Source organism: Mus pahari, chromosome 16 (assembly GCF_900095145.1).
Source record: "Mus pahari chromosome 16, PAHARI_EIJ_v1.1, whole genome shotgun sequence".
Classification (NCBI taxonomy): Eukaryota; Metazoa; Chordata; class Mammalia; order Rodentia; family Muridae; genus Mus; species Mus pahari.
The window spans coordinates 24,276,102-24,303,761 of NC_034605.1; the positions used below are offsets into that span (position 1 = coordinate 24,276,102).

A 27,660-nucleotide genomic window follows, 5' to 3' on the forward strand; every position below is an offset into this window, starting at 1 on the left:
CTGGATCAGCCTGCGGACAGCCGCCAGGCGAACACCCCTCCTGGGCAGGAAAGGCGCAGGTCGATCGGGTCCAGATGCGGGTCCCTCCTCTCCAGCCCGCACTCTCCCCGGCAGTCGAAAATAAACTTTTATCACGCAGTTATCACAATAGCCACCAAGCATTCCAAATTGCCAGTGACTAAAACAACAGTGATTTGTTCTCAAATAACCATGAGTCACCTGTGATTACCTATTGTAGGCCACACTGTGTTGGTTTTAGATCGAAGGTCCATATTAGACCCTAGTCAGGTTTATATGTTCCTCGTCTTTCATAGAGAGATAATGTGTCCTGAAAATACTCTTCTCAAAATGATAGCCTCCTATACAAACACACTTACTGCATCATGTCATCCATTAAACCAGCTTTGAGTCACATGATGGTGGTACCCCCCAAAGGAGAAAGAAGTATATCTTCCTAAAGTGGGAGAGAGACTGGAGTAATGATTTGCTTTGCTGCTTTTATCAACTATAAATGTCAGGCTGGAGAGATGGCTCTATCGTTGAGAGCACAGACTGCTCTTCCAGAGGACCCTGGTTCTATCCCAGCACACAGGATGCGTCAGAACCATCTGTAACTCCACTCCCAAGGGATTTGAGGCCCTCTTCTGGCCTCTGAGGGCACGGAATATGTGTGATGCATCCACATAGAGACAGGAAAAACACATAAAAAATTAATTAACATCACTAAAAGCTAATTTTTTTAAAAAAAAATTACAAATGTCAAGTATGTAGTGAATAAAAAGATAAAATTACAGAAATTATTAAGAACTTTTAAAAATGACTTCTTAATTCTACCATCTAGACAAAGGTATCTTAACATTTAAATATTAAACAGGTTTTCAAATATTTTTAAATGTATCAGAAAAGAGGATATAATAACAACAGGACCAATTGTGCAAAGTCGTCTATCACCCCACATCTCAGAATTTTCTTGGTATTTCTCCACTCATTTCCAGTGCGTCCCACTATACATATGTCTGCATCGATGTGTCTGCATGTGTTTAGTCACTGGAAATTTCCAGTTGGTCAGTTAGCACTCACTGTTGTCTTATCCATGTTTGTATTTAGTCTGTAGGTGACTAGTTTTGTTAATGCCCACAGTGCCTGTAATGGTTTGTATATTCTTGGACCAGGGAGTGGCACCATCTGGAGGTGTGGCCTGGTTGGAATAGGTGTGACCTGATTGGAGTAGGTGTGTCACTGTGGGTGTGGGCTTAAGACTCTCACCCCAGTTTCCTGGAAGTCAGTCTTCCAGTAGCAGCCTTTGGATGAAGACGTAGAACTCTCAGCTCCTCCTGCACCATGCCTGCCTGGATACTGCCATGCTCCTGCCTTGATGATAATGGACTGAACCTCTGAACCTGTAAGCCAGCCCCAATTAAATGTTGTTGTTTTTATAAGACTTGCCTTGGTCATGGTGTCTGTTCACAGCAGTAAAATCCTAACTAATACAGTGCCCTTTTCAGTAAACATGCATCCATGTACCAAACCATCCATGCATAACTGGATGCTGAGCTGCTCCATGTTTGCTTCGGGACTATTATGAATTATGCTCCTTTGAATAAATACTTCCTATTTTAAAGAAATTTTATGTACATAATTACATCATTTATGGTAGGAGTCAGTCTAGGTATGAAAATGATGTCCAGTTGATATGTATGAAATCTATTGAGCTCAGAGGTCTCAGGTTTCTGTAGTTGGCTTTTAGTGCTTGTGGCATGTGTTGACTGGATCACTACATCTCAGGCAGTATCTCTAGAGCCATCCTAGGTACATCCAGATGCAGAGTACTATCCATGTACTGTTTAAATCAACAGGCACTGTCATAGAGCCTTCCGTGCCCTGAGCTCTTAACTGACAGAAGCCAGGTCTCCATTGAGCCTCTGTAGCTCATGAGAAAGCACACACCAGCAATGGCAATCCCCAAGCAGTCCACGCTGGGAAGTGCACCTACCCCCACACTAAAGGGAAGGCTTCACAGAGGAAGAAACCCATCTTTTAAATGGAAGAATGATTTGCAGGCAATAACGTGCTCGAAGAACTAGAAGTGTCAGACTCAACAGTGGAAAGACTGCATGGACTAAAGCTTTGAAGCAGCAAGGTTGATGAAGGTTAGCTGAAACCCTATCATGTGTGAGAAACCAAGATTAGAGCTGTGTGGGAGGGGGATCTCCAAGGGGCCTGGAAACCCTGGAGAATTGAATTCATAATTCATCCACAGCCCTGAAGGGCTTAACACTGCGAAATGTGCTGGTCAGATCTGAACTGCAGAAAATTCACTGGATTTAACCGGCACGTTAGTGTAGAGGCAAACTCGAAGCAAGGAAACTCAATCTAGGAGGCTGTTAAGAGTTGTAGTGCAGTGTCATAAACTAGAAAGAAGCCAAAGAAGCAGACAACTCATATGCCATCTAGAATCAGAGCAGACATGCATCCAGATGACAATTATTGAAGAGGTCACTGTTTTAATCAGTTTTTGTCACTGTAAAAAAAAAAATACCCAGAATAATTAACTCGTAAAGGTTTTAGTTCATTTTAGATCTTCCAGTTTAAGGTTAATTAGCCCTACTGCATTAGGCCTGTGCTGAGACAGCTCAGAGAGACCATGTGACAGAGCAAAACTGTCTACTTCCCGGCCAGGAAGCAAGTGGTCACAGGTTCTCACAGTCTACCTCAGGGTCACTCTATCAGTGACGAAGGAACTTCCTGTTAGTCCCTCTTCTCCAGGTGTCTATAACATCCCAACACTAAGCTAAAGACCCAGCATTTAACACATCTTTAAAGGACTTTAGGGAACATACACACACGTGTGTGTGCTGTCTTCAGCAATAGGAGCCACCTCTCAACCCCTGAGAGACGACCAAAGGCTATATCATTATTGGTCACTATTGCTATGGGAATCACTTGGACTGCCCTGATCCATCATTTGAATGGAGTGTTCTTGTGCCTCCCACTGGAGGCTTTTGAGAGTCTGTGGTCCTTGTGGAAAGCACTGTCAATCCAAGGGGTATAACCTCCATATGTAGACAGATGGAGGATAATACTCAGTTAGATAGATAGATATCCGTTCTTATATTTATTGCAGAATTTTAGATAAGTATAAAATAATATGATTCTTTGAGGCTGTACCGAACAACCTTGTGTTACTTACCTCTTGTTGCTCCTCCTTTTAAAACCGTATACACACAAACAACAAAACCTGACTCACCCAGTTGTATTTGTGTGTGTGTGTGTGTGTATGTGTGTGTGTGTGTGTGTGTGTGTGTGTAACATTAATAACCAAAGAATGAGAGCTATCACCTTGAACGTGGGGTAGGAAAATGGGAGGGCACTCAAGGGAAAAGGGGAGATGATAAACTGATGTAATTCTACTTCAATTAAAATATATATTTAAGATTAATAATGTATTTGAGAAATATTTGAAAATGTTAACAGTTCTATAGAGGGACAGGTAAAAGGACATTTAATATTTTAGGATACTATCATCTCTATCGTAACTACTTAGCTTGTTGTTACCATATGAAAGCAGCAACAGACAGTATGTAAGTTAATTAATGTGGCTGTGTTCTAGTAAAATGGATTTCCATCCTAGAATGTGGGTAGGTTTTAGCCCAGGGGCCATAATGTGCTGAGCCCTGTCCAACAATAATTTCCTATGCTCGTATATGTTTAAGGCTACGGGAAAGCAGGCTGTTCTGTCCCTCGTGAGATCATCCAGCATGCCTTGCCTTTGTCTTCCAATAAGACAAAGCATTCTATCCCAGTCTCTCCACCGGAAAGTGTCCACTGCACTGTGCTTCCGCCCTGCGACAGACTCTCTGCCCTAACCTGCCACCCCCTAACCTGCCACCCTCTAACCTGCCACCCTCTAACCTGCCACCCTCTAACCGGCCACCCTCTAACCTGCCACCCTCTAACCGGCCACCCTCTAACCTGCCACCCTCTAACCTGCCACCCTCTAACCGGCCACCCTCTAACCGGCCACCCTCTAGTTAGGCAGCCCGCACCTCAGAGCCCTGGTCACAGTAAATCCGGTTAGGAGTGTATTCATCTGGAAAGATGTTTGCAGCTCAGTAAGGAGTCAGCCTCATGGTTCCAGGCCTCATTCCCCTGAGGGCCAGAAGATGCTCCTGCCCCTCCTCCCTTGATAAACAGCTTCGATGTCTCTCCAGCAATCAAAACCTCAGTGATCAGGTACAAATCGAACTCCTTGTCTCAAGAGGAAGACCTCAATTTAGAAAGGTTTCAAAGAAAATCAGAGTACGTCAAGGAACACGGATGGTATTGATTGGATTTTTTTGTTTTGTTTTGTTTTGTTTGTTTCTCCTGTCAAAGTTAAAACAATAACAGCTTGGGTTGCTTTTTCAGAAAAGAAGGCACGGTTAAAAGATCATGGAGGCCAACAGTAGGCACCGCCCTCCCGCTCGCTCACCCATCTGCTCAAATGCTATTGTCAAAATATTAAATGCAGCCTCTCATTGACCTGGAATTGTGTGATGGGCTGGGGAAGGAAGTAAAAGAAGAGAAGAGGTTCTGAAGAAAAATCAATTTCTCAAATATTTGATCTGCTTGTGAAACTGTTGCCTGTCCTATTATAAACCTTTTATGACCACTCCTGCTAGGCTGTTGTCTGTAGGGTAAAGAGCACAGACTGAATTTTGTGCTGTGTCAAGGACTAAAAAGAATCCTTAATCTGGCGGCAGAAAATGCATATTCACCGAGAGTTTGAAGCGAGGTCTTTTAAGCCCTGTGTGCTTCGTTCCTGTTTGAGATGCTTCTGTGTGTCAGCTCGGTATCTCTTTATTAGCCCACAAACAACTTAGACAGGATCAGGCTTCTGCAGGCCCTTGCTCCCCACTCTCTTTGCTTCCCATACTCTGGATTTCTCAGGTACTTAAAAGGCTTCCACCGTGCATAAAGGCATATTTTCATGGTGCCCATAAAATATGGAAATCAGTCTGAGTTAACTTCATGTCCACTCCTGAAATAATCTGAGCATTTTCAATACTTTAAAAAAAAAAAAAACATTTTTTTTTAAGATGAGGAAAGGCTGCTGTGTGATAAAAACTGAACAAAATTGCATTTCCTGCTTGTCTGACATCTTGCAGGTCAGCAGGTGAAAGATGCTAAGTGGTGAGAAGGCATTCTTCAGATCTAGTTACCACTCATTTATTCTAGCAGAGAAAGACAACTGTGCTAGCCACAGTGAGGTCCTTTCTGTAGCAGCCATCACAAGATAAGAAAAGCTCTTCTGCTCTTTTCCCTACTCATGAGCATGGGTGACATGGCTCATTCCTGGCTTCTGTGCCTTCTCAAGGTACTCAGGACGAGCAGGTCGGTTGGTCTTTTCCTTCCAATAGGGTGCAAATCTAGACTCAGTATTTCAGTCCCCAGTGCCTTCTGAGAGGATTAAAATGCCAAGTACCCATGGTTATGAAATCTGAGAGATGGAATTATTTTAAGCAACATACATCTGAAAGGAAAGGCATTTGTAATTGCCCACCCCACATCCCTGTTCTCCCAGTCAGTAGGTGCCAATTTCCAACAGGACTCAGTCCATTCCTGTGCTACCCAGGGAGCACTAGGACCAGACAACAATTCCTTGTCCACAGGTTACTCATGTCTACACTTGGCTTCACCCACCTCCAAATTAACCACTAAATGGATCCCATTTAATTAGTGTATCTCAGGGAAACCACAAAGAATCTCAAATTCATTGGGACATAGAAAGAAGAATGTTGGCCATTTTAAAAAACTAGTAATTTGGTATTTGAACCTCCTTAGCCGTCAGGAAATGTAAGTTAAAACTTCTTTGAGATTTCATCTTGAATTCTTGCCTTCCAAATCAGAACGGCTGTCATCAAGAAAATGGCAGAGTTAGAGAAAGGACTAAAGGAGCTAAGGAGTTTGTAACCCCATAGGAAGAACAACAATATCAACCAACTAGAGCCCCCAGAGTTCCCAGGGACCAAACCACCAACCAAAGAGTACACATGGAGGGACCCATGGCTCCAGCTGCATATGTAGCAAAGGATGGCCTTGTCTGGCATCAATGGGAGGAGAGGTCTTTAGTCCTGTGAAGGCTCAATGCCTCAGTGTAGGGGAACTGAGGACAGGGAGGTGGAAGTGGGTGGGTGGGTGGAAGAACACCCTCATAGAAGCAGGGGGAGGGAGGATGGGATAGGGGAATTTCAGGGGAGGAATCAGAAAAGGGGATAACATTTGAAATGTAAATAAAGAAAATATCCAATTAAAAAAGAAAAGAAAAGAAAAAAAGAAAACCATCAACAACAAGTGTTGTCAAGGATGAGGATAAAGAACCTGATGCACTTTTGGCAGGACAATAAAATGGTACAGGCTCTGTTAGAGCTGATGTGGAGCTTACCACTGCCCCTTCCTAATGCTAAGCTTCATCCTAAATTTTACCTCCTAATACACCATCTCTGTTGGCCATTTTTGGCTCATGGAGCAGAAGTCAGCTAAACCCTGAGTCCCTCTCAGAGTCCTCCCCAGACTGCTGAACTTTCCTTCTTGCATGTCCTTTTCTGTGTTGTCACCCACTTTATGTGTATATGCTTCTCTAATTGCACTCAACATGCTAGCAATATGGGGAGGAAACCTCTATATGTTGTTTTGCGGAATGGACATGACTTCTAAATATTTATGTTAGTACTGATATATGTGTAATGTTCCGAACCTCGGTTAGAGAAGCTTCTCTTCATAGTAGGTAGCAGTCATTACATGTAGTCAAAACTGGTCAAAGTTCTAAGAATAAGTGACTGTTGAACCTCAGCCCTAAACACCATGTCTGTACCTACCCCTGGACAGCTTAGGAAATGTTGTATCAAAGGAGACAGAAAGAACATAAAAGCCAGAGGTTAGAGAAGAGAGCTGTAGGATGCTGTCTTCTGGATAAGAGATGGCTGCTGTAGCTATGAGCTCACTGCAGCTGTGGCTAGCTGCACAAGACCTGGACAAGATCAAACTAGTCAAAAATCCCAGTGCGGATGGAGAAGAGATTCATGAGGCTCCATCCCTAGCAGAGGAGCTATTGGCAATTGATTGGTGCTGTAAGAGAATCAGACCTTTTTCTTTAGGGGTGTGGCCATTCATGCGGTTGCAAATATACCTACAAACAGCGCTAATTTGACTTGATAACTTAAAACAAAAAAGACATATTAGTGGAGAGGTACACATTGGGGGCAGTCAAGGGGATTGTGGGAAGTTAGTTTGGTTTGGATGGATATGATCAAGATATATATATATAATATCTTCCCTCATCAATCAATCAGGAAAATGTTCTACGGACTTCCCTACAGGAAACTGGATGTAGGTTATTTTCTCAAGTGAGTTTCATCTTCTAGATATGTCTGGGTTTGCATCAAGTCAAAATCCAACCACCACAGTGTACAGCAATGTTTTCTGGATGCCTATAAGATAACAGAAGGAAAGAATGATGTGAAAACACTGATTATGATCAGTATAGTGGAGAGAGAGAACCCAGGTCAGGTGGGCATGCTTATTAGGCGGACCTAGTAAGATCTCTGACACCTCTAACTTGAATGGAAACTTGGAATCATCTGGCATCAAATTCCAGATATTATCTGGGGTGTTAGGGTGGGATAATGACACCCCAGACAATGAAAGTGAAGCTGTTTTAGAAATAACCAAACCTGAGGGAGGGCTTAGAGGTTAAGAGTGCCTGCTATACTTCCGGAGGACTCCCATGGTGGCTCATCTATAACTGCAGGCTCGGTCTGCATGTGTGCATGAATGTGCATGTGCATGGTGTGTATGTAGTGGATTCTAACTCTACAGCATGAGACGTCTTTCAATCTTATGCATCTGGGAGTGTATAAAGCAAACACAAAGTTAAACTTCTTTGTTGATATTTAAACATCAAAATGTTATTTTATCACAACTGTGGTACTTTACTCAGGGAAAGGAATCAAGCAATATATTCTCTTTTTATTCTTCCAGAACTTCATGCCCCATCACCTCCTCCACAATGACACACACATTGTTCAAAGTGCTTCCTGTCCTCATCAGGGGCCAGAACAGATCTTGAGCACCAGAAGGTGGGGGCTGTTTGATGCCACATAATGTTTTGGTATTTATCCCCAAAATACTCATTCTGCACTCTTCATATGTTAAATGTGGCCTCCATAGAAGACAAATGGAGATGGGAAGGGGTGATTGAGATCTGTGAACTTTATTTCCAAATCTGAAAGTTTGGGAGAGAAGGAGGAGGAGGGGGGAAGAAGAGAGAAAGACAGAGGAGCTGGAAGGGAAGTGGAGCAAAAGCACATGGCCTGGAGAAACTGTAAGTTCTAAGGGGTCTCATAGATGGGGAAGATGGTAGTGTAGTGGTAGATCTGCCCAATCTAGGCATGCAGCTTGTATTCCTATCAATTGAGTTGTTTTCTTTGCGCAGGCTTATTTGGCTTGGAGATTTACCGCAATAATACCATCCAGACATCTTCTGAGTTGTTCTCAGTTGAGCTCTTGCATGACCTAAACCACATGTCATAAGGGATTTTTCTGACAAAAAAAAAAAAAAAAGGATATAGAAATCCTCCAAGGACCACACCAGCAGCCATAGGATGCAGGGTGGAAAGGGACCCTTTCCACACTTCTCATTCGTTACTGATTGGACATCAGTGTACTGCTGTTCGGTTGAAAGGGATGCTTGGGCTCCTTTTCAGAAGGGAATGTTGAGGAGTGGAGGATGGTGTGTTGCTCACAAAGTTCTACTCCTTTTCCTTTTTCTTCTTCTGGTGGTGGTGGTGGTGGTAGTGAGACAGAGGTTCCATGTAGCCCAGACTGGCCTCAAAATCGCAGTCCTTCTACCTCGGAATACAGCTATGAGCCAACAGACCCAGCTGAGATGTTCTACTACAGGGCAAAGAAGGAAGGAAAGGGAGAAGGAAATTTTTCTGTTATTATCTGTTATTAAGTTAAACAATTTGTGCATATTTCCTGTCCTGTTGCCTGGCATGTAAGGGGAATTCGGTGATAATTAATTTACTTACTCTGTCTGAAAAATACGAACATCACTTAGAAAACAGCACATTCTAACATGTTCGCCAACGGGTACCATTTGGCTACATAGCACACTCAAAGGCATAGGATAAGGGCAGGGAACTTTGCAAGAAAGTAAAGGGAGTCTCTCAAAGTTGGGTAATTCGATGTTTATTTAAGAGAAGACACTCCAGTAGTGACATGGGTAGAGAGCTCAAACATGCAGCCAGCAGTATGGTGGTACTCCGGAACTGAAAAACCTTTAACAAGAGAAGCTCGCATGCGCCACCTACAGGACGACGAGGCAACTGCAGTCCAGTGGTGCTCCTATGATCTCAACAGTTGTTTTTTGCTTTTGTTTTTGTTTTTGTTTTTTTGATTCTGCTCATTCAGACTTGAGGCTCTATGTGATTGAAACACCAACACAATAGCTACTTCCTTTTTTCTAAAACCAATCCATCTTTAACAGTTTCATTCCTGGTAAGTAAGTATAAATGACCTATTTAACTGATATGTTTATATCCTTTTCTGATAATGGTTACCTGCATATCCCTTCAAATGACAATGTGCTATTTGAAAATAGTACAGCCGTGTCTCAAGCTGTTGTATTCAAATAATCATGTCTAGCCCAGTGAGGCATGTTAGGAAAGAGAACACACTGTGAAAGCTGCTTACAGTATTGCAGGATGCAGACAATCAGTCAGCAAACCAAACGCCACCAAAAAGCTTCCTCTGGCATTGGAAGATTAAGAGTGCCAGATAACATGCAGTTGATGTCATTTTTCTCATTTAACAAACCTCAAAGGAACATAATACCAGCTTACTAATAATAATGGCTTCCAATAGGCATAAACCAGGAATGATTTTGGGTGGATATTCTAAAGATACATTGAATACATTTGTGAAATTGCCAAAGAGCAAGTAAGACATACTCTTTAAAAACTAGTCAAGAATCCAAATTGTTATAATTATTATTAAAAATTAAAAACTGCTTTTCTTAATGTATGAAAACACACACAAAACAATGTTAAACGAAACTACTACACAAAGTAGTAGACATATGTCAGTTATGACATATAAATTCAGTCGTGTCTTTGGAAAAACACAGAGGAAAGCTCCAAGCAATGCAATGATCAGCCTGATTCTCACTGAACATCATGAGTTCTTTTAAGAGAAATTTTTCTTGGTAAATATAGTCTTTTCATATATATGATTTAAGATACATTTAGGAAACTTTTGAGAACATCAATACTCATGAGAAATAAACAAGATTTGATGAGGGAAATCTTCATTTGTGGTTCTCCTGCTGTAAATGCCGGAAATGTCTTGGGTATAATGTTGCGTGAATGTGGCTTTTACTGCTTGATATGATTTAAATGTTCTCCTTTTGTTAAGGACTTTCACACAGTTGTTATTAATGGCTGTTGCTTTCATGTTTATCTATCAAGTTTACTAAAGAAGGCAGGGGGAGGGGGAGGGAATCTGTGGCGTCTGCTGCTGGATACTCAAATGATGTCTGTTATCTAACAAGAAGCTACATGCCTGGAAGCTGGGATGATCCTGCTGGAAAGGGGTGGCCCATCCTAAGCACATGCTTTGCCCTGGGTTGGTCCTTCAGTTGGTTATCCCATTCCTCACTGTCTTTGGATCTTCCCCAAAGCTCTGCTGAATCCAAACATATTGAACCTGAGGAGTTGCTAGCGTCTTCCAGACAAGCGTCTCTAGACACAACCAGACCTTGCCAAAATGCCACGAGTGAAATCGAAAACATTCAATGAGGAAAACATATCTCTGCGTTATTTTGGAGTTATTCAAATCACCAGGGTTAAATGGATGCATCTAGTCTGGACTGTAGTCATGGAATACAAACTCACTGGGGTTCCAGCTGCAATTCAGCACCAGCTGCTGTGCACCACAGCTTAAATGCTAATAGAGTGACGTCAGAGCCATTTGGGCTTCCTGGATACTAGCAAGGATGTCAGGAACTATACGAGTAATTGAGTCCCAGTTCTCCAGAGAAATGAGTGGAGGGAACGCTTGGGGGGGGGGGCATAGAACAGTGCCTGCATGGAGTACAGAAGCCGTGCCTCAAGCTGCTGTATTCAAATCGTAGAGCTTTGATGTGTTTGTAGAAGATAGATCTGGTTCCCAGGGTGAAGCCCTTTCATTGCTGGCACTTTTCAAAATGCCCTTCTCCTCCTCTATTATTTTACTAGACAGTACTAGACAGGTCTTTCCATGGTAGCAAACTTCTGATCCCATTCCTTCCTTTAGAAGAAAGAGCAGCCCCTCAGACCCTAAAATCTAGTTCCATTGGGGTTTCCAAGTTGGAGTCACCACTTTATAGACACAGAAATGGGTGAGAGAGTAGGGGAGGGGAGGAGTGCCTTCCTCTCTTAATTTTTAACATGCTTTATGAATAACCAGCTCATAAATTCTACCTATATCTCACAAGCCATTTGCTTACTCATCTCTCCACTTAATATGGCTTAAGAGCTTTATACATTCTGTTTGCCTTTCTTGCCTTCTCTAGCAGAATTGAATATTCTCAAATCCTACAGTAAACATACATTGAAAGCAAAAAAGATATAGGGGAAAAACATAACAGAGAGGGAGGTTTTGTTCCACAGTGGTAGAAGAAATAGAACTGTAAGGTAGAGTAGCTGAGTCCCAGTAATACAAGAGTCTAGAGGAGAAAGTGTGTCAGCAAAGCCCCAAAGGGCAACAAAGTTTTAGTTAGGGACGTCATGCTCCTCTGAGATAGCCTAGAAGCCACAAAGAATTCACTTCTATGCCTCTAAAGGAGGTAATTCACAATCAGGGCAAGTGTAGGTCAAGAAGCCAACCCTCCCTGGCCATGCCCTTCCTCTTCGCCCCCACCCCACCCCCATCTCCACACATCGTGCTGGAAATCACCCTGAGGTAGATGTCAGGATGGGAGAAATATGCAACGCAAGACTGGCTCGCGGCTATACGTGAACACCTGTTTGTTACACGGCTAATTTTGACAAATCAATCAACACAGTAGGTGTCTAATACCCGACTACGTGAGCACTTTCTAGAAATTAGGTCCTTGGAAGGATTTGTGCTAGGAGTCATTTTTAAAAGCAGGCATAGCCAGATACCATTTTTTTTTTCTCAAGTTCCCACCAACCATAGAAATGTGACTCAAATGAGCATTGCTGTATCAACACCCCAGGCCGAGTGCCTTGCGGCAATAGCCACAAGGGGGCGTATGTCCATTCTCTATTGCTAATAACTCCTGCAGACAAAATACACTATAAAGAAGCTGATTTTAGCTTCTGTCTCAAGGTCTAAAGGCTACATGTAGTAATGGTGCTCTTGCTGGCAGTGCTGAGGGGTATGAAACATCACACGGTGACCAAAAGCATATGTGTGTGTGACTCTATGGTGACCATATGTGCCCCTACTTATACAGGTGGCAGCATTCAATCATAGATTTCCTCCCTAGTGGCCTTATCAGACCTAATTACCTCACAAAAATTCTACTTCTATGCACCATAGCCTGTCCGGTTATGTTTTGTTCTCTGCATGCCTGACCCTGGGGATTAAATTCTAATATAAGTCTCAGAGGTTACAAACCATATTCACACCACAGCAGGTGTGCAAATCTGCTGAGATGACAGTGAGAGAAATGGATCTTGGGTTCCCAGAAAAATGACTACAAAACGCAAAGTATTTTGACTAGAGAAAAGCGTTAGTTCTGCAGCAATGTAGCCATGCCAATTCAAGCAGGCAAGCACATCCTACAGCAGTGTTTATTCCTAATTCAGGGCGGTCCTGTGCCTTACTCTGAGTGGTCCGAGCTTGACCTCACACTCCATTGTGGTCGGCTAACTCAAAGAAATGCAGCCAATAAGAACGACATACAGCCTTGAGCTCATATATTGATTTCAAAATGTGCCTATTAGGGAAGAATTTGAATATTTGCTGAGTGGTCTCTTCGTAATTTATAAAAGGGAGTCTTGCTTTGTTTAACCCTCTGATGGTAAAGGCACATTTTGTTTCCAGTTCCCACTGTAGATTATATATAATATAACTGCATATTACGAGGAAAGAAGCCCCAATCTGAATCTCAGAAGTGCTTCCAACTCCCAGGGTCAGATGCATCACCCCATTGACTAGGGTCATTCTTGCTCGACTTTCAACATTATTTTTCAGGGCAATTACTTTGTAAGCAGTCAACTGTTTGATCTTCTCAACTGAAAGATGTTGGGAAGGTCCCTGTCCCAGAGCATCCCTCTCAGTTGTATAAGGGAAGCTCCACGTGCTCCCCTTGCTTCACAGTGATTCTGACTGTTGTGAATTCTCAGGTGACAGCCACAGATAAAACATCTTCTTTAAGTGCCAAAGGCTCGGGAACAAAGTGTCCATTGAATAATTACTACTTTATTACTTCTTTCCCTTAGAACTCCTTCCTCAACTTGCCGTCCGCCCTTACCGATGAGCTCAACTGGCCCCAACTCTCTGGTGTAACTGGATTTCTGGACTCCACGAGTGGGTATGTTGCCACACTCCCATACCGTTTGTACACACACACACTGTAGCTCACCAGTATACAGAAAGAATAGGATCTGGAGCTTGCTCCTAAGATAGTAAAATGAAAATTATTTGAGATGCTTCTAGACCATGAGTGACATATACAAAGCCTGCCACTGATGTGGTCCAGCCACCGCAACAGGGTCTGGTCTAAAGGGAGGAGGCAATGTTCCTACTGGGGGCTACAATTTACATTCAATGGAAAATACTCAAGCACATTTGTGAATTTTTCTGATTCAAGAGACAGAGCAGTTTGCTTGTTTGATCCAGCAAACTAACAGTAACAAAAATAATAGATAAAATTAATTGAAAATTCATGGGAGGGGGTCTGCGAATTATCCTAGCTTCAGTGCTCCAGATTTGAATACAGGCTATACTCCAATAAGTCAGTTTGTTTCATACGATCAATGTTGACTGAGACCCCCAAAGTGTGTATCCTAGGACCACACCCATACAGAGTCCCAGAGAGATGATCTTGTTTTATTTCACTTTGTAGCTAAGGATCTAAAGTTAAAGTAGGCATATTAAGAAGCTTGACCAAGGTCACACCGCTAATATAAGTGGGTAGGGTAGGAAAGGAAGGGCCCCCAACTCAGAACTCCCACTATGCATTGCTACTTTCTTACGAATATGAGCCTCTCCAGCCAATGCCACCTTGAGTATATGGTCTTGGAAAAAGTAAGTGAAGTGCGACTCAGTCCAGTTACCTGTGTATAGGACACAGTGGGACACAGGGAGAGTTTCCTTAGTAGATATTTGTGTGTTAATAACAGAAAGAACTGGTTGGGTTTCTCATCCTTCACATGCAAGCTTGAATTCATAGAGGAATGCTATACATTTCAGGCATCTTTAAACCTCAGGAAGTTGCCGAGAAGGAAATGCCAGGCTGATGTTTAACATCTTTACTAGAACTGTAAGAAGTACAGATTAGAGGGGTGTTGGAGAAGCTGAGACTCTTAGTTATTCTGGCCCATCTTCTTCAGTGGAAGGAAGTAAATCCTGGTCACCTGGATTGCCAGTGAAAGTGGTCAGACTTTCACTGTATTTATTCTGTAGAATAGCAAAAAAAAAAAAAAAAAATCCCTTTGCAATTGTACAGAGCCAGCTCCACCTGATTCCCCCAGTGTCCTGAGTATTTTTTAGTGCCTAATACTGAACTTTATCTCAGGGTGAATAGAACCCATCCCTATGAAAGAGGCCCCATGTGCTTCTCATCTTCCACCTGTATAATCTGTCCTTAGGCTTCTCACAGATCCTTCCTCTAGACCCTAGCCCTGAGCTCTACTTATCAGGCAATAGAATTCCTTCTTATTGGAAAGGTCACAGGTACATGGCTGTCTTGTTAGGGAGTTTCTCTGTAGCTATGCCTAAAGCTTTGTTGTGATAAAATGGCCAAGTGAAAAACATTTCTTCAAAAGTCTTACTATGCTTGAATGTGTAAGAAGTGTAAACCAGGAGGTCAGTCTTTGGCGGTCGGTCTCTGGAAGTCTTGACCCAGGTCCTGCAAAGATGGTGCTGATTCGAGCTTCACTCTTCACCTTGTACGCAACCGTCTCCCTGCTGGCTGCGAGATCTGTGAGGCACCCCAACACTAGACCCACTCAGAATGGGAAATGAAGCAGTTTTTAAAACTTTCTGTGGAGCGAGGCATCAGATGCTATCCTGGGCAGATGGTCCCAGGTGGTAGAAGAAAGCAAACTGAGCCCACTATGAGGAGCAAGCCAGTAAGCAGCATCCCTCTACGGTCTCTGCTTCAGTTCCTGCTCTAGGTTCCTGCCTTGAGTTCCAGAAAAATGTACAAACCTGCTTCCTCATCTCTTTCCACATTATATGTCACTTTTCCTAATTCTAACTACACAAATTATACTACATTTTGTTTTGCTTTATATTGTTTTGTTTTGTTTGTTTGTTTGTTTTAAGAACAGTGGTATTTGGTTTTACCCTAAGTCTCTGGGCTATCTAGTCTCAGGTTCTTGACCCAAGCAGTGTCATATATGGGTCCCATCTCATGGAGTGGACCCTAAGTCACATCGGATATTGATTAGTTACCCCCACAAGCTTTGTGCCACCATTGCACTAGAGTATCTTGCAGGCAGGACATCATTGTAGACTAAAGGGTTTATGATCAGCTTGGTGTTTACATTTCTCCATTGGTACTTGTTAATCCCAAAGATTAGAGGAGAAAGACCACCAACCCAAATCATCATGGTCAACCAATTAAAGCAAGTTATTTTATTTGTATACACAGGCTGCCTCTCCCTAAACCAGGGTTTGAGTGGTCAGCCTAGGATGTGACGAATGTTACAGTGTCAAAAAACCATGAGCTAACACCCAGATATTGCAAGGCAAAAATTGTATTTTTATGGCCAGGCCAAGTTTACAGTCCCCCTTAGTAGGAGGATGAAGTGGTATCCAAGCTGTAGCAGAGGAATTCTTACACAGGTCCTGTGTGACTTTTGCAAGCAAAGCAAAGTTTAATAGAAGCGAAACTTTTGTGATTAACATTTAGCATAAACACGCTGTTACAAGTTTTAATGTTATTGTGGAAAAGCTCTTTTGGAGCCTCTCTTTTTCAAGTCGAGTCAGCCTGGTTTTCAGAAGGTCTTTGTGGTCTGATGGTTTGAAAAACATTCTGCACCACAGGAACACAAATCTCATTTTACCTGAGAAATACAAGTACAAATGCCAAGACTTTGGAAACAAGTCTGTAAGCTAAACAATAGAGTGAATGTTAATATTTAAACCATATTAAAGTCAACAGTGAAGGCAGAAATAGGAGAGGCAGCTTCTAACAAGGAACCCAAGGCTTTTATAACTCAGGGGTAGGAGGCTTCCAAATGGGGAAAAGAGGCAGGATTACAAGAGCAGACTATAACAGGTGGTCAAAACAAGGTAATCTCAACAGGTAGCCATGTAACCTTTTGAAACAGAAGTAGGGTTGCAGTAGGGTTATGAACAACTTTTTGAAACTATGGTTGTCATTCCTAGAATGTGCAGTTCAGAATCATTTGTAGTTAGGTTTACATGGGGGTGGGGGTGGAGGGATGGCCCAATCCTTAAGGAACAGGGGTTTAATCATAAACAGGAATGAAGCTAGTTTTTGTCTTTACTATAAGATGACCTTTAAGTATAAAATGGAGGCAGGCTGGTTCTTCACAGTGTACAAAGTACCTCCCTCTACCAGAGACCGGAGAATGTAGGAGTAAAAGTTCTCTGTAGGTACCAACTTGAATTCTGCATGCTCAGTGAGCTGCCTGGATGTTGCCTTCAGCAACAGGGCCCTGCTGTCGGTTTCTGGAGAGCAACCTGTATCTTGGCAACAGCCTGTGTTGCTTGAGGGTTTGCCTGGGACCTTTTGGGCCAACAACCCAACAAGATGTACCCAATCCTGGTTCTGAAAGCTTCATTTGGTGATGAGATGGCCAGTTGAGGCGCTGTCTCTTCAGTATTTGGCTTAATTTTTGTTGTTTCTCCTTGTAGTCTCTTTCTTATCCCTTTCTCCCTTCCCCCTCCCCACTTAATCCTCTATTCCAGTCCTTCATTTATTCATCCTTTCTAAAATATACTTATTTCTCATCATTTAGGAGGCCAGGAATCCAAGGTGAAAGTGCCAACTTCAGTGGTGGGCCTTCTTGTTATCCTTATGTGGCAAAGGAGGACATTACATGACTAGTCCGAGGTAGCCTATTAACTCAAGTCTCTCCCTCTTCTCATAAAACCACTGACTCCACCACAGCATCTCCATTCTTGCGACTTTTTCCAACTCTAGTTATCTCCTTAAAGCACCTTCTCTAAATACCATCAACAAATGAATTTGGGGGATTAAGTTTCCAGTCCACAAACTTTCTGGGAACACATTAAAACCATAGCAACATTTCATTCTGGAAATGCCATCCAGCTGTGACTTGTGTGAAAGTCATCCTTGTTCTGAGTATTGTTATCTATAACAAAAACCTGTCTGCTTTGTGCCACTTGCTCAGTGGGACTCTACGTGTTGTCTGTCATGTTTCTAAGGCGGTGGAAGACACACTGCACAGCTGACTATTCTTGTGCTTTCAACTTGTGCCTCTGCACACTGTGGGGCCTCTGCCTATCTTTTCACTAGCTGTTCCTGAGCACTCCACCTGTGGTTCATGTCATTCAGCTAGAATGATAAACAGGCTAACTCCTATTTATTAAAAGGAAAATACTCTGCTCGGTGTCTCAGTTACAATGGATTCCTCCATTAAGGAGAAAAGTTAGGAGCTGACACTCTCAGTGTGTATCACCATTCAATATACCCCTTGTGGATGGCGCTTCCATGAAACCGTCTTATATGGCATCATGTAACTTCTACCTGCAGATAATCTGTGCTAGAAGATCATTCTTTTTAAAAATCTTTTGATGGTTCCTTTCTAATTTTTATGCATTGGTGTTTTGCTTGCATGTACATTTGTATGAAGGTGTCAGATCTCCTGGAACTGGAGTTAGAGACAGTTGTGAGCTGCCATGTAGTTGCTGGGAATTGAACCAGGCTCCTCTGGACAAGCAGCCAGTGCTCTTAATTTCTGAACAATGTCTCCAGCCTTTGAGCTGTTTTTTTATTATTAAAAAAAAAATTATCTAAGGACTGGAGAGATGGCTCAGCGGTTAAGAGCACTGACTGCTCTTCCAAAGGTCCTGAGTTCAATTCCCAGCAACCACATGGTGGCTCACAACCACCCGTAATGAAATCTGATGCCCTCTTCTGGTGCATCTGAAGACAGCTACAGTGTACTTGCATATAATAATAAATAAATCTTTTTTAAAAAATGATTAAAGGGAATATAAAATATCCAAGACAAATTAATGTATGGTTAAGGTTCTCTACTGGTAGAAAGAAGACAAGAAATATTGAGGTCACTCACTTATCTAGAATATACAAGTTCCTGAGTGACCTGGCTGACATTTTGTCATCTTGACACAAGCTAGAGTTGTCTGGGAAGAGAGAACATTAGTTGATAATTTTTCCATAATATTGCCTATCAGTAAGTCTATAGGACATTTTCTTGATTGATGTGGAAAGCCCCAGGCCATTGTTGGGGCTCAAGGGCTCCATGCCATTCCTGGGCCAGTGGTTCTGAGTTGTATAAGAAAGAAGGCTAAGATGGTTATGGAGGAAAAGCCAGTCAGCAACATTTCTCCATGGTCTCTGCTTCAGTTCCTGCCTCAAGGTTCCTGCCTGAAGTTCCTATCTTGGCTTCCCTCAGTGGACTGTGACTTTTCTCCCCAAGCTGCATTTGGTCAGTGTTTAGTCACAGCAATAGAAAGCAGACAGAGACACTGTGTCTGATACCTAGCACCACAAAATAAAGATGATGATAATAATAATGATAATAATAATAACTCTACCAGTGTCTGACAAATACAGAGGTGGATGATCTCAGCTAACCATTAGACTGAGCACAGTGTCTCTGTCTGCTTTCTATTGCTGTGACTAAACACTGACCAAATGCAGCTTGGGGAGAAAAGTCACAGTCCACTGAGGGAGCTAGAGAAAGGATCCAAGGAGCTGAAGGGGTTTGCAGCCCCGTAGGAGGAACTAACTATGAACTAACCAGTACCCCAGAGCTCCCAGGGACTAAACCACCAACCAAAGAGTACACATGGAGGGACCCATGGCTCCAGATGCATATGTAGCAGAGGATGGCCTTGCCAGGCATCAATGGGAGGAGAGGCCCTTGGTCCTATGAAGGCACTATGCCCCAGTGTAGGAGAATGCCAGGGCCAGGAGTGGGTGGGTTGCTGAGCAGGGAGAGTGGGAGAAGGGATAGTAGGGTTTCAGAGGGTAAACCAGGAAAGGGGATAACATTTGAAACGTAAATAAAGAAAATATATAATAAAAAAAGAAAATTTAAAAAAGAAATAATAAATAAATAAATAAATAAATAAATAAATAAATAAATAAATAAATTAAAGAGCAAAAGTAGTATAGACCAGTGGGAGGTGTAGTTTGGGCACGTAGGACAGACCTGATAGTATTCTCCACTCAGCTGGACAATCAGCCTTGCAGCATGAGTATGAGTGATAATATTTAACAAAACACCTCATAAAAGTATAAGCATGCAGTTCATAAGAGAAACTGTCTCCTATCCTTCCCTCCTCTGTCAACTGTATTAGCCTCTCGGAACATAGTGTGTCTGTCATAGCCGAGGACAAATGATAGCCCCGACGTACCTCAAAACCCAAACATGACCCCTCAGTCCTATGAATTTTGAGTTCATTTAATTGTGTTGCTATTAACATCATCTGTTCCCCTGACTCTCGCTTCAGAAATTCATTAAGCAGCTGACCTTAGAACAATGTGATTTTTTTCTTTTTTTCTCCAGTATGATTCAAGAACAAGTTAAGTAAACAGAATAAAACAACTGTGGGAGTTGGCAGCTTGACTGTGGAAAGGAGAATTAAAAGTGTCAATGAAAAGTATTTTTATAGATAAGAAAGATAACTCTCAAATGCAGTTTTGCGCAACAACAACAAAAATCCTATCTTTAGGATGAAAAGCAGCACCAAATCATCCACTAGTGGGTTGGGGGCTCTCTTTTGAAAGCAACATCTAAAATCCCCAACCAACATAGCAGAGTGGAACAAAGTCTGCATTCACTGTTACAGGGTGCGCCTCTGTATCTCCTGCCCGCGATGGAAACCTTGCCCTCTTGGCCTCTTTTATGTGATAAAGCTGAGTTGGGCTGAAGTTCTCCCCGCACGCAGGTTCAGTGGTATAAGGAGATAGGATCCTGCTGTAAGTCAGGACTTCAGTTGCTTTGCAGGCACTTCTCGAAGAAAAAGACTTCTCAGTTTTCCCTACACACGTCTTCTTGAAGTCTTAACCAGCCTGTCCTTTAAGATAAGATGTACACAGCGTGAAACATTCTCAGACCCGTGTTTGACAAAGGCGGAATTCATGAACAGTTAAAGGACAGGCTCTCATACAATAAGTTCTGCGTGAGCTACTGGATGGCTGTAAGAACGTCAACAAAAACATCCTGTCATTACTGCCATGACGATTATCACTGTGTATGTACCCTTCCTTCACAGGAAAATAAGTGAACCCAAGTTCTTAGCAACAGTAACTACCTAGTGTTGTTTCAGCATTTATAGGATGGCAGTAAGCAACTGCTTTCTACTTTAGTGAAGTTTATTTGAGAGTCATGAGCACTCATTCATTTTTATAACCCTCAGTGTCTTATTAGTTCTGTATATATATATATATATATATATATATATATATATATATATATATATATATATATATATATATATATATATATATATGCATGGCTTTGGTGTCAACAAGTGGAACATGAGCAACCTGCCACTAGCCATATCTCAAAAAAGAGTTGTTCTTCCTCCTACAACAGCCATCATTACCTGCCTATAGCATCTCAGCTCAGAGTGGGTCCTAGCGAGGCCCTCCCCAATCCCCCTGGAATCTTAACAGGCTTCATCTTTTGCCAGTCTTAGTCAGGGAACCATAGCTGCTCTGAGTATGTGTGTACAACAGCCAGGTCATGTCCACACAACAGCATCTCACAGCTCTCCTCTTCATCCCCTGGTTCTTCTATTTTTACAGTTCAAATGTTATCCCTTTTCCTGGTATTTCTTCTGCAAACCCCTGGTCTCATCCCCCTTCCCCTGTTTTTATTAGGGTGTTCCCACTCCCACCTACCCACTCCCACCTCACCACCCTGGCATTCCCCTACACTGGGGCATCAAGCCTTCACAGGACCAAGGGCCTCTCTTCCCATTGATGCCAGACAAGGTCATCCTCTGTTACATATGCAGCTGGAGACATGGGTCCCTCCAAGGGTACTCTTTGGTTGGTGGTTCAATTGTTTCGATCTCTGGAGGGTCTGGTTTGTTGATATTGTTGTTCTTCCTATGAGGTTGCAAACTCCTTCAGCTCCTTCAGTCCTTTCTCCAGCTCCTCATTGGGGTCCCCGTGCTAAGTCCAATGGTTAGCTACAAGAATCTGCCTCTGTATTTATCAAACTCTGGCAGAGCCTCCCTGGAGACAGCTATATCAGGCTCCTGTCAGCAAGCTCTTCTTGGCATCCACAGAAGTGTCTGGGTTTGGTGTCTGTATATGGGATAGATTCCCAAGTAGGACAGTCTCTGGATGTCCTTTCCTTCAGTCTCTGCACCACACTTTGTCGCTGTATTTCCTTTAAACAGGAAAAATTCTGGGTTAAAAACTTGGAGATAAGTGGGTGGCCCCATCCTCCAGGGACCTTGCATAGCCTATGGATATGGTCTCTACAGGTTCTCCCTCCCATTTGTTGGGCATTTCACCTAATCTCATCCCCTTGGGTCCTGGGAGCCTCTTGCTTTCCTAGCATCTGGCACTTTCTGGTGGCTACCCCCAGCTACCCATCTCCCGTTGCTACACACCTCTGTTCAAATTCCTGATCCTCTGTAGATCATCTCTGACTACTCCTTTACCCGTTCTGGCCCCACTTTATCCCCTCCCCATCTCCTCTTCCTCTCAAGTACGTCTCACCCTCTACCTGCCATGAATATTTTGTTTCCCCTTCTAAGAAGGACTGAAGCATCCACACTTTGGTCTTCCTTCTTCTTGAGCTTCAAATGGTCTGTGAATTGTATTGTAGGTACTCTGAGCTTTTGGGCTAATATCCCCTTATCAGTGAGTGCATACCATGTGTGCTCTTTTGTGACTAGGTTACCTCACTCAGGATACTTTCTCATTCCATCCATTTGCCTAAGAATTTCATAAATAGATTGTTTTTAGTAGCTGAGTAGTACTCCATTGTGTAAATGTACTACATTTTCTATATCCATTCCTCTGTTGAAGGACATCTGAGTTCTTTCCAGCTTCTGGCTATTATAAATAAAGCTGCTCTGAACATAGTGGAGCATTTGTCCTTATTACATGTTGGACCATCATTGAGTATATGCCCAGGCATGGTATAGATGGGTCCCCAGGTAGTACTAAGTCCAATTTTCTGAATTCATTGTTTAGCTTTATACCCCATTTTTAATAGGGTTATTTAGCTCCCTGGAGTCTAACTTCTTGAGTTCTTTGTATATATTGGATATTGGACCTCTATCGGATGTAGGATAGGTAAAGATTTTTTCCCAATCTGTTGGTTGGCATTTTATCCTGTTGACAGTGTCCTTTGCTTTACAGAAGCTTTGCAATTTTATAAGGTCCTATTTGACAATTCTTGATCTTACAGCATAAGCCACTGGTGTTCTGTTCAGGAACATTTCCCCTGTGCTCATGTGTTTGAAGATATTCCCCACTTTTTCTTCTATTAGTTTCAGTGTATCTGGTTTTATGTGGAGTTCCTTGATCCACTTGAAGAAAAGAATGAATCAATTTGCATTTTTCTACATGCTGACCACCAGTTGAATCAGCACCATTTGCTGATAATGCTGTCTTTTTCCCACTGGATGGTTTTAGCTCCTTTATCAAAGATCGGGTGACCATATGTGTGGGTTCATTTCTGGGTCTTCGCTTGTATTCCATTGATCTACCTGCCTGTCTCTGTACCAATATCATAAAGTTTTATCACTATTGCTCTGTAGGACAGCTTGAAGTCAGGGATGGTTATTTCCCCCAGAAGTTCTTTTATTGTTGAGAATAGTTTTTGCTATCCTGTATTTTTGTTATTCCAGATGAATTTGAGAATTGCTCTTCCTAACTATATAAAATGTAGTGGGAAATTTGATGGGGATTACATTGAATCTGTAGATTACTTTTGGCAAGATGGCCATTTTTTACTATCTTAATCCTGCTGAACCATGAGCACAGGAGATCTTTCTATCTTCTGAGATCTTCTTTGATTTCTTTCTTCAGAGACTTGAAGTTCTTAACATACAGATCTTTCACTCGCTTAGTTAGAATCACACAAAGGTATTTTATATTACTTGTGACTATTGTGAAGTGTGTCATTTCCCTAATTCCTTTCTCTGTTTATCCTTTGAGTAGAGGAAGGCTACTGATTTGTTTGAGTTAATTTTATATCCAACTACTTTGCTGAAGTTGTTTATCAGCTGTAGGAGTGCTCTGCTGAATTTTTGGGGTCACTTAAGTATACTATCACATCATCTGCAAATAATAATATTTTGACTTCTTCCTTTCTAATTTGCATCCATTTGACCTCCTTTTGTTGTCTAAGTGCTCTGGATAGGACTTCCAGTACTATATTGAGTAGTTAGGGAAAGAGTGGGCAGCCTTGTCTAGTCCCTGATTTTAGTGGAATTTCTTCAAATTTCACTCCATTTAGTTTGTTGGTGGTTACTGGTTTGCTGTATATTGCTTTTACTATGTTTAGGTGTGGGCCTTGAATTCCTGATCTTTCCAAGACTTTTATCATGAAGGGTTGTTGAATTTTGTTAAATGCTTTCTCAGCATCTAATGACATGGTCATGTAGTTTTTGTCTTTGAGTTTGTTTATATAGTGGATTACGTTGATGGATTTCTGTATATTGAACCATCCCTGCATCCCTGGGATGAAGCTTTCCTAATCATGGTGAATGATCATTTTGATGTGTTCTTGTAATCAGTTTGCAAGAATTTGATTGAATATTTTTGTGTTGATATTCATAAAGAAAAGTGGTCCATAGTTCTCTTTCTTTGTAGGGTGTTTGTGTGGTTGTGTATGAGCAAAATTGTGGCTTCAAAAACAAATTGCATAGTGTTCCTTCTATTACTATTTTGTGGAACAGTGTGAAGAGTACTGGTATTAGGTCTTCTTTGAAGGTCTGATAGAATTCTGCACTAAACCTATCTGGTCCTGGGCTTTTTTGTTTGGGAGACTTTTAATGACAGTTTCTATTTCTTTAGGGGTTATGGGACTGATTTAACTTTGAGTTAGAGCTATGAGTTTTCCTCTTAGCACAGCTTTCATTGTGTCCTATAAATTTTGGTATAATGTGCCTTCATTTTCATTAAATTCTAAAGCATCTTTAATTTTTTCCTTGACCAAGTTATCATTGAGTAGGGTGTTGTTCAGGTTCCATGTGTATGTGGGATTTCCATTGTTTTTGTTGTTATTGAAGACTGGCCTTTGTCCATGGTAATTTGATAGGATATATGGGATTACTTCATCCTTCTTGTATCTCTTGAGGCCTGTTTTATGACCAATTATATAGTCAAATTTGGAGAAGGTACCATGAGGTACTGAGAAGATGGTATATTCTTTTGTTTGAGGATGAAATGTTCTATAGATATCGGTTAAATTCATTTGTCCCATCACTTCTGTGAGTTTTACTGTGTCTCTGTGTCCATGATCTGTCTGTTGATGAGAGTGGGGGGGGGTTGAATTCTCTCACTATTATTGTGGGAGGGGGCAATGTGTGCTTTGTAATTTAGTAAAGTTTCTTTCATGAGTATGGGTTTGCTTGCATTGGGAGCATAGATGTTCAGAATTGAGAATTCTTCTTGGTAGATTTTTCCTTTGATGACTATGAAATAGTGTTCTTCCTTATCTCTTTTGATAACTTTGGGTTGAAAGTCTATTTTATTCAATATTAGAATGGCTACTCCAGCTTGTTACTTTGGACCATTTGCTTAGAAAATTGTTTTCCAACCTTTTACTCTAAAGTAGTGTCTGTTTTTGTTACTGGGGTGAGTTTCTTGTATGCAGCAAAATGCTCAGTCCTGTTTATATATCCAGTCTGCTAGTCTATGTCTTTTTATTATGGAATTGAGTCCATTGATTTTAAGAGATACTAAAGAATACTGATTGTTGCTTCCTGTTATTTTTTATGTTATTTTTATATTTGTGTAGCCATCTTCTTTTGAGTTTGTTGAAGAAAGATTATTTTCTTGCTTTTTCTAGGGTGTAGTTTCCTTCTTTGTGTTGGCATTTTTGATCTATTATTCTTTGTAGGACTGGATTTGTGGAAAGATATTGGGTAAATTTGGGTTTGTCATTGAATATCTTGGTTTCTCCATCTATAGTAATTTAGAGTTTTGCTGGATATCGTTCCTGGGCTGCCATTTTTGTTCTCTTAGAGTCTGTATGATATCTGCCCAGGATCTTCTGACTTTAAAGTACCTGCTGAGAAGTCTGGTGTAATTCTGACCAGATCTGCCTTTATATGTTACTTGACCTTTTTCCCTTACTGCTTTTAATATTCTTTCTTTGGTTTGTGCATTTGGTGTTTTGTCTATTATGTGATGGGAGGAATTTCTTTTCTGGTCTAATCTATTTGGAGTTCTGTAGGGTTCTTATATGTACATGGGCATCCCTTTCTTTGGGTTAGGGAAGTTTTCTTCTATAATTTTGAAGATATTTACTGGCCTTTTAAGTTGGGGATCTTTGCTCTCTTCTATACCTATTATCCTTAGATTTGGTCTTCTTATTGAGTCCTGGGTTTCCTGGATGTGTTGGGTTAGTGATTTTTGCATTTTGCATTTTCTTTGACTGTTGTGTCAATGTTTTCTATAACATCTTCTGTACCTGAGATTCTGTCTTCTATCTCTTGTATTCTGTTGATGATGCTTGCATCTATGACTCCTGATCTCTCTCCTAGGTTTTCTAACTCCAATGTTGTCTCTCTTTGAGATTTCTTTATTGTTTCTATTTCCAGTTTTAGATCCTGGATGGTTTTGTTCAATTCCTTAATCTGTTTGGTTGTGTTTTCCTGTAATTCTTTAAGGGATTTTTGTTTTTCCTCTTTAAGGGCTTCAAGCTGTTTACCTGTGTTTTCCTGTAGTTCTTTAAGAGAGTTATTTATGTCCTTCTTAAAGTCCTCTATCATCATCTTAAGATATGATTTTAAATCCAAATTTTGTTTTTCTGTTGTGCTGGAATATCCAGGACTTGATGTGGTACACGAACTGGGTTCTGATGATGCCAAGTAGCCTTGGTTTCTGTTGCTTATGTTCTTGCCCTTGCCTCTTGCCAACTGGTTATCTCTGGTGTTAGTTGGTCTTGCTGTCTCTAAATAGAGCTTGTCCCTCCTGTAAACCTGTGATCTTAGGTGTATCAGCTCTCCTGGGAGACCAGCTCTCTCTGGGCAGGATTTGGGTGTCGAGAGCTGTGCCACAGGGTTAGCGCCAGGGTGGGTATGGTCACCTGAAGAATACGGTCCCTTACTGCTTCGAGGTTCCTGTGACCTGTGGGCTCCTGGCAGATCCCTCTTTGGCCAGTTATTGGAGCAAAAATGGTGGTCTCACGTGTGAAATTAGGAGTGACAGCACTTCGGGAAACCAGCTCTCTCTAGGTGGGATTTCATCCCCTGGACCTTATGTTCTCTATCTACTCTTGCTTTATGCTTTCTAAATACTGGGTTGAGGGAATCTGAGAAAAAATAAAATATTTTTTGAAATATTAAAATGTTTTCAATTTGTTTCTTTTTTTCATTTTTGTGAAACTTTATTTTTAATGATGGTTCTTTATTATTATTATTATTATTATTATTATTATTATTATTATTATTTTCTTTATTTACATTTCAAATGCTATCCCAAAAGTTCCCTTTACCTCCCCCCCCGCCCCTGCTCCCCTACCCACCCACTCCCACTATTTGGCCCTGGCCTTCCCCTGTGTTTGCAAGACCAAGGGGCCTCTCTTCCCAATGATGGCCGACTAGGTCATCTTCTGCTACATACGCAGCTAGAGACACAAACTCAGGGGGTACTGGTTAGTTCATATTGTTGTTGCACCTACAGGGTTGCATCCCCCTTCAGATCCTTGGGTACTTTCTCTAGCTCCTCCATTGGAGGCCCTGTGTTCCATCCAATATCTGACTGTGAGCATCCACTTCTGTATTTGCTAGGCACTGGCATAGCCTCACAAGAGCTCACTATATCGCGGTCTCTTCAGCAAAATCTTGCTGGCATGTGCAATAGTGTCTGGGTTTGGTGGCTGATAATGGGATGGATCCCCAGATGGGGTAGTCTCTGAATAATAGACCATCCTTTCACCTTAGCTCTAAATTTTGTCTCTGTATCTATATCCTTTCATGGGTATTTTGTTCCTTATTCTAAGGAGGAATGAAGTATCCACACGATGGTCATCCTTCTTGGTTTTCTTGTGTTTTGCATAA

At 41.7% G+C, this 27,660-nt stretch overlaps 1 protein-coding gene across 1 annotated transcript in view; it reads left to right on the forward strand.

Moving 5' to 3' along the window:
• Aoah (acyloxyacyl hydrolase) overlaps positions 1-27,660 on the forward strand; it is a 196,458-nt gene that overhangs the window by 111,837 nt on the left and 56,961 nt on the right. The window contains exon 12 of the mRNA XM_021215760.2: positions 13,491-13,582. Coding sequence (XP_021071419.1) covers positions 13,491-13,582 — 92 coding nt within the window. The remainder of the gene's footprint in view (positions 1-13,490; positions 13,583-27,660) is intronic.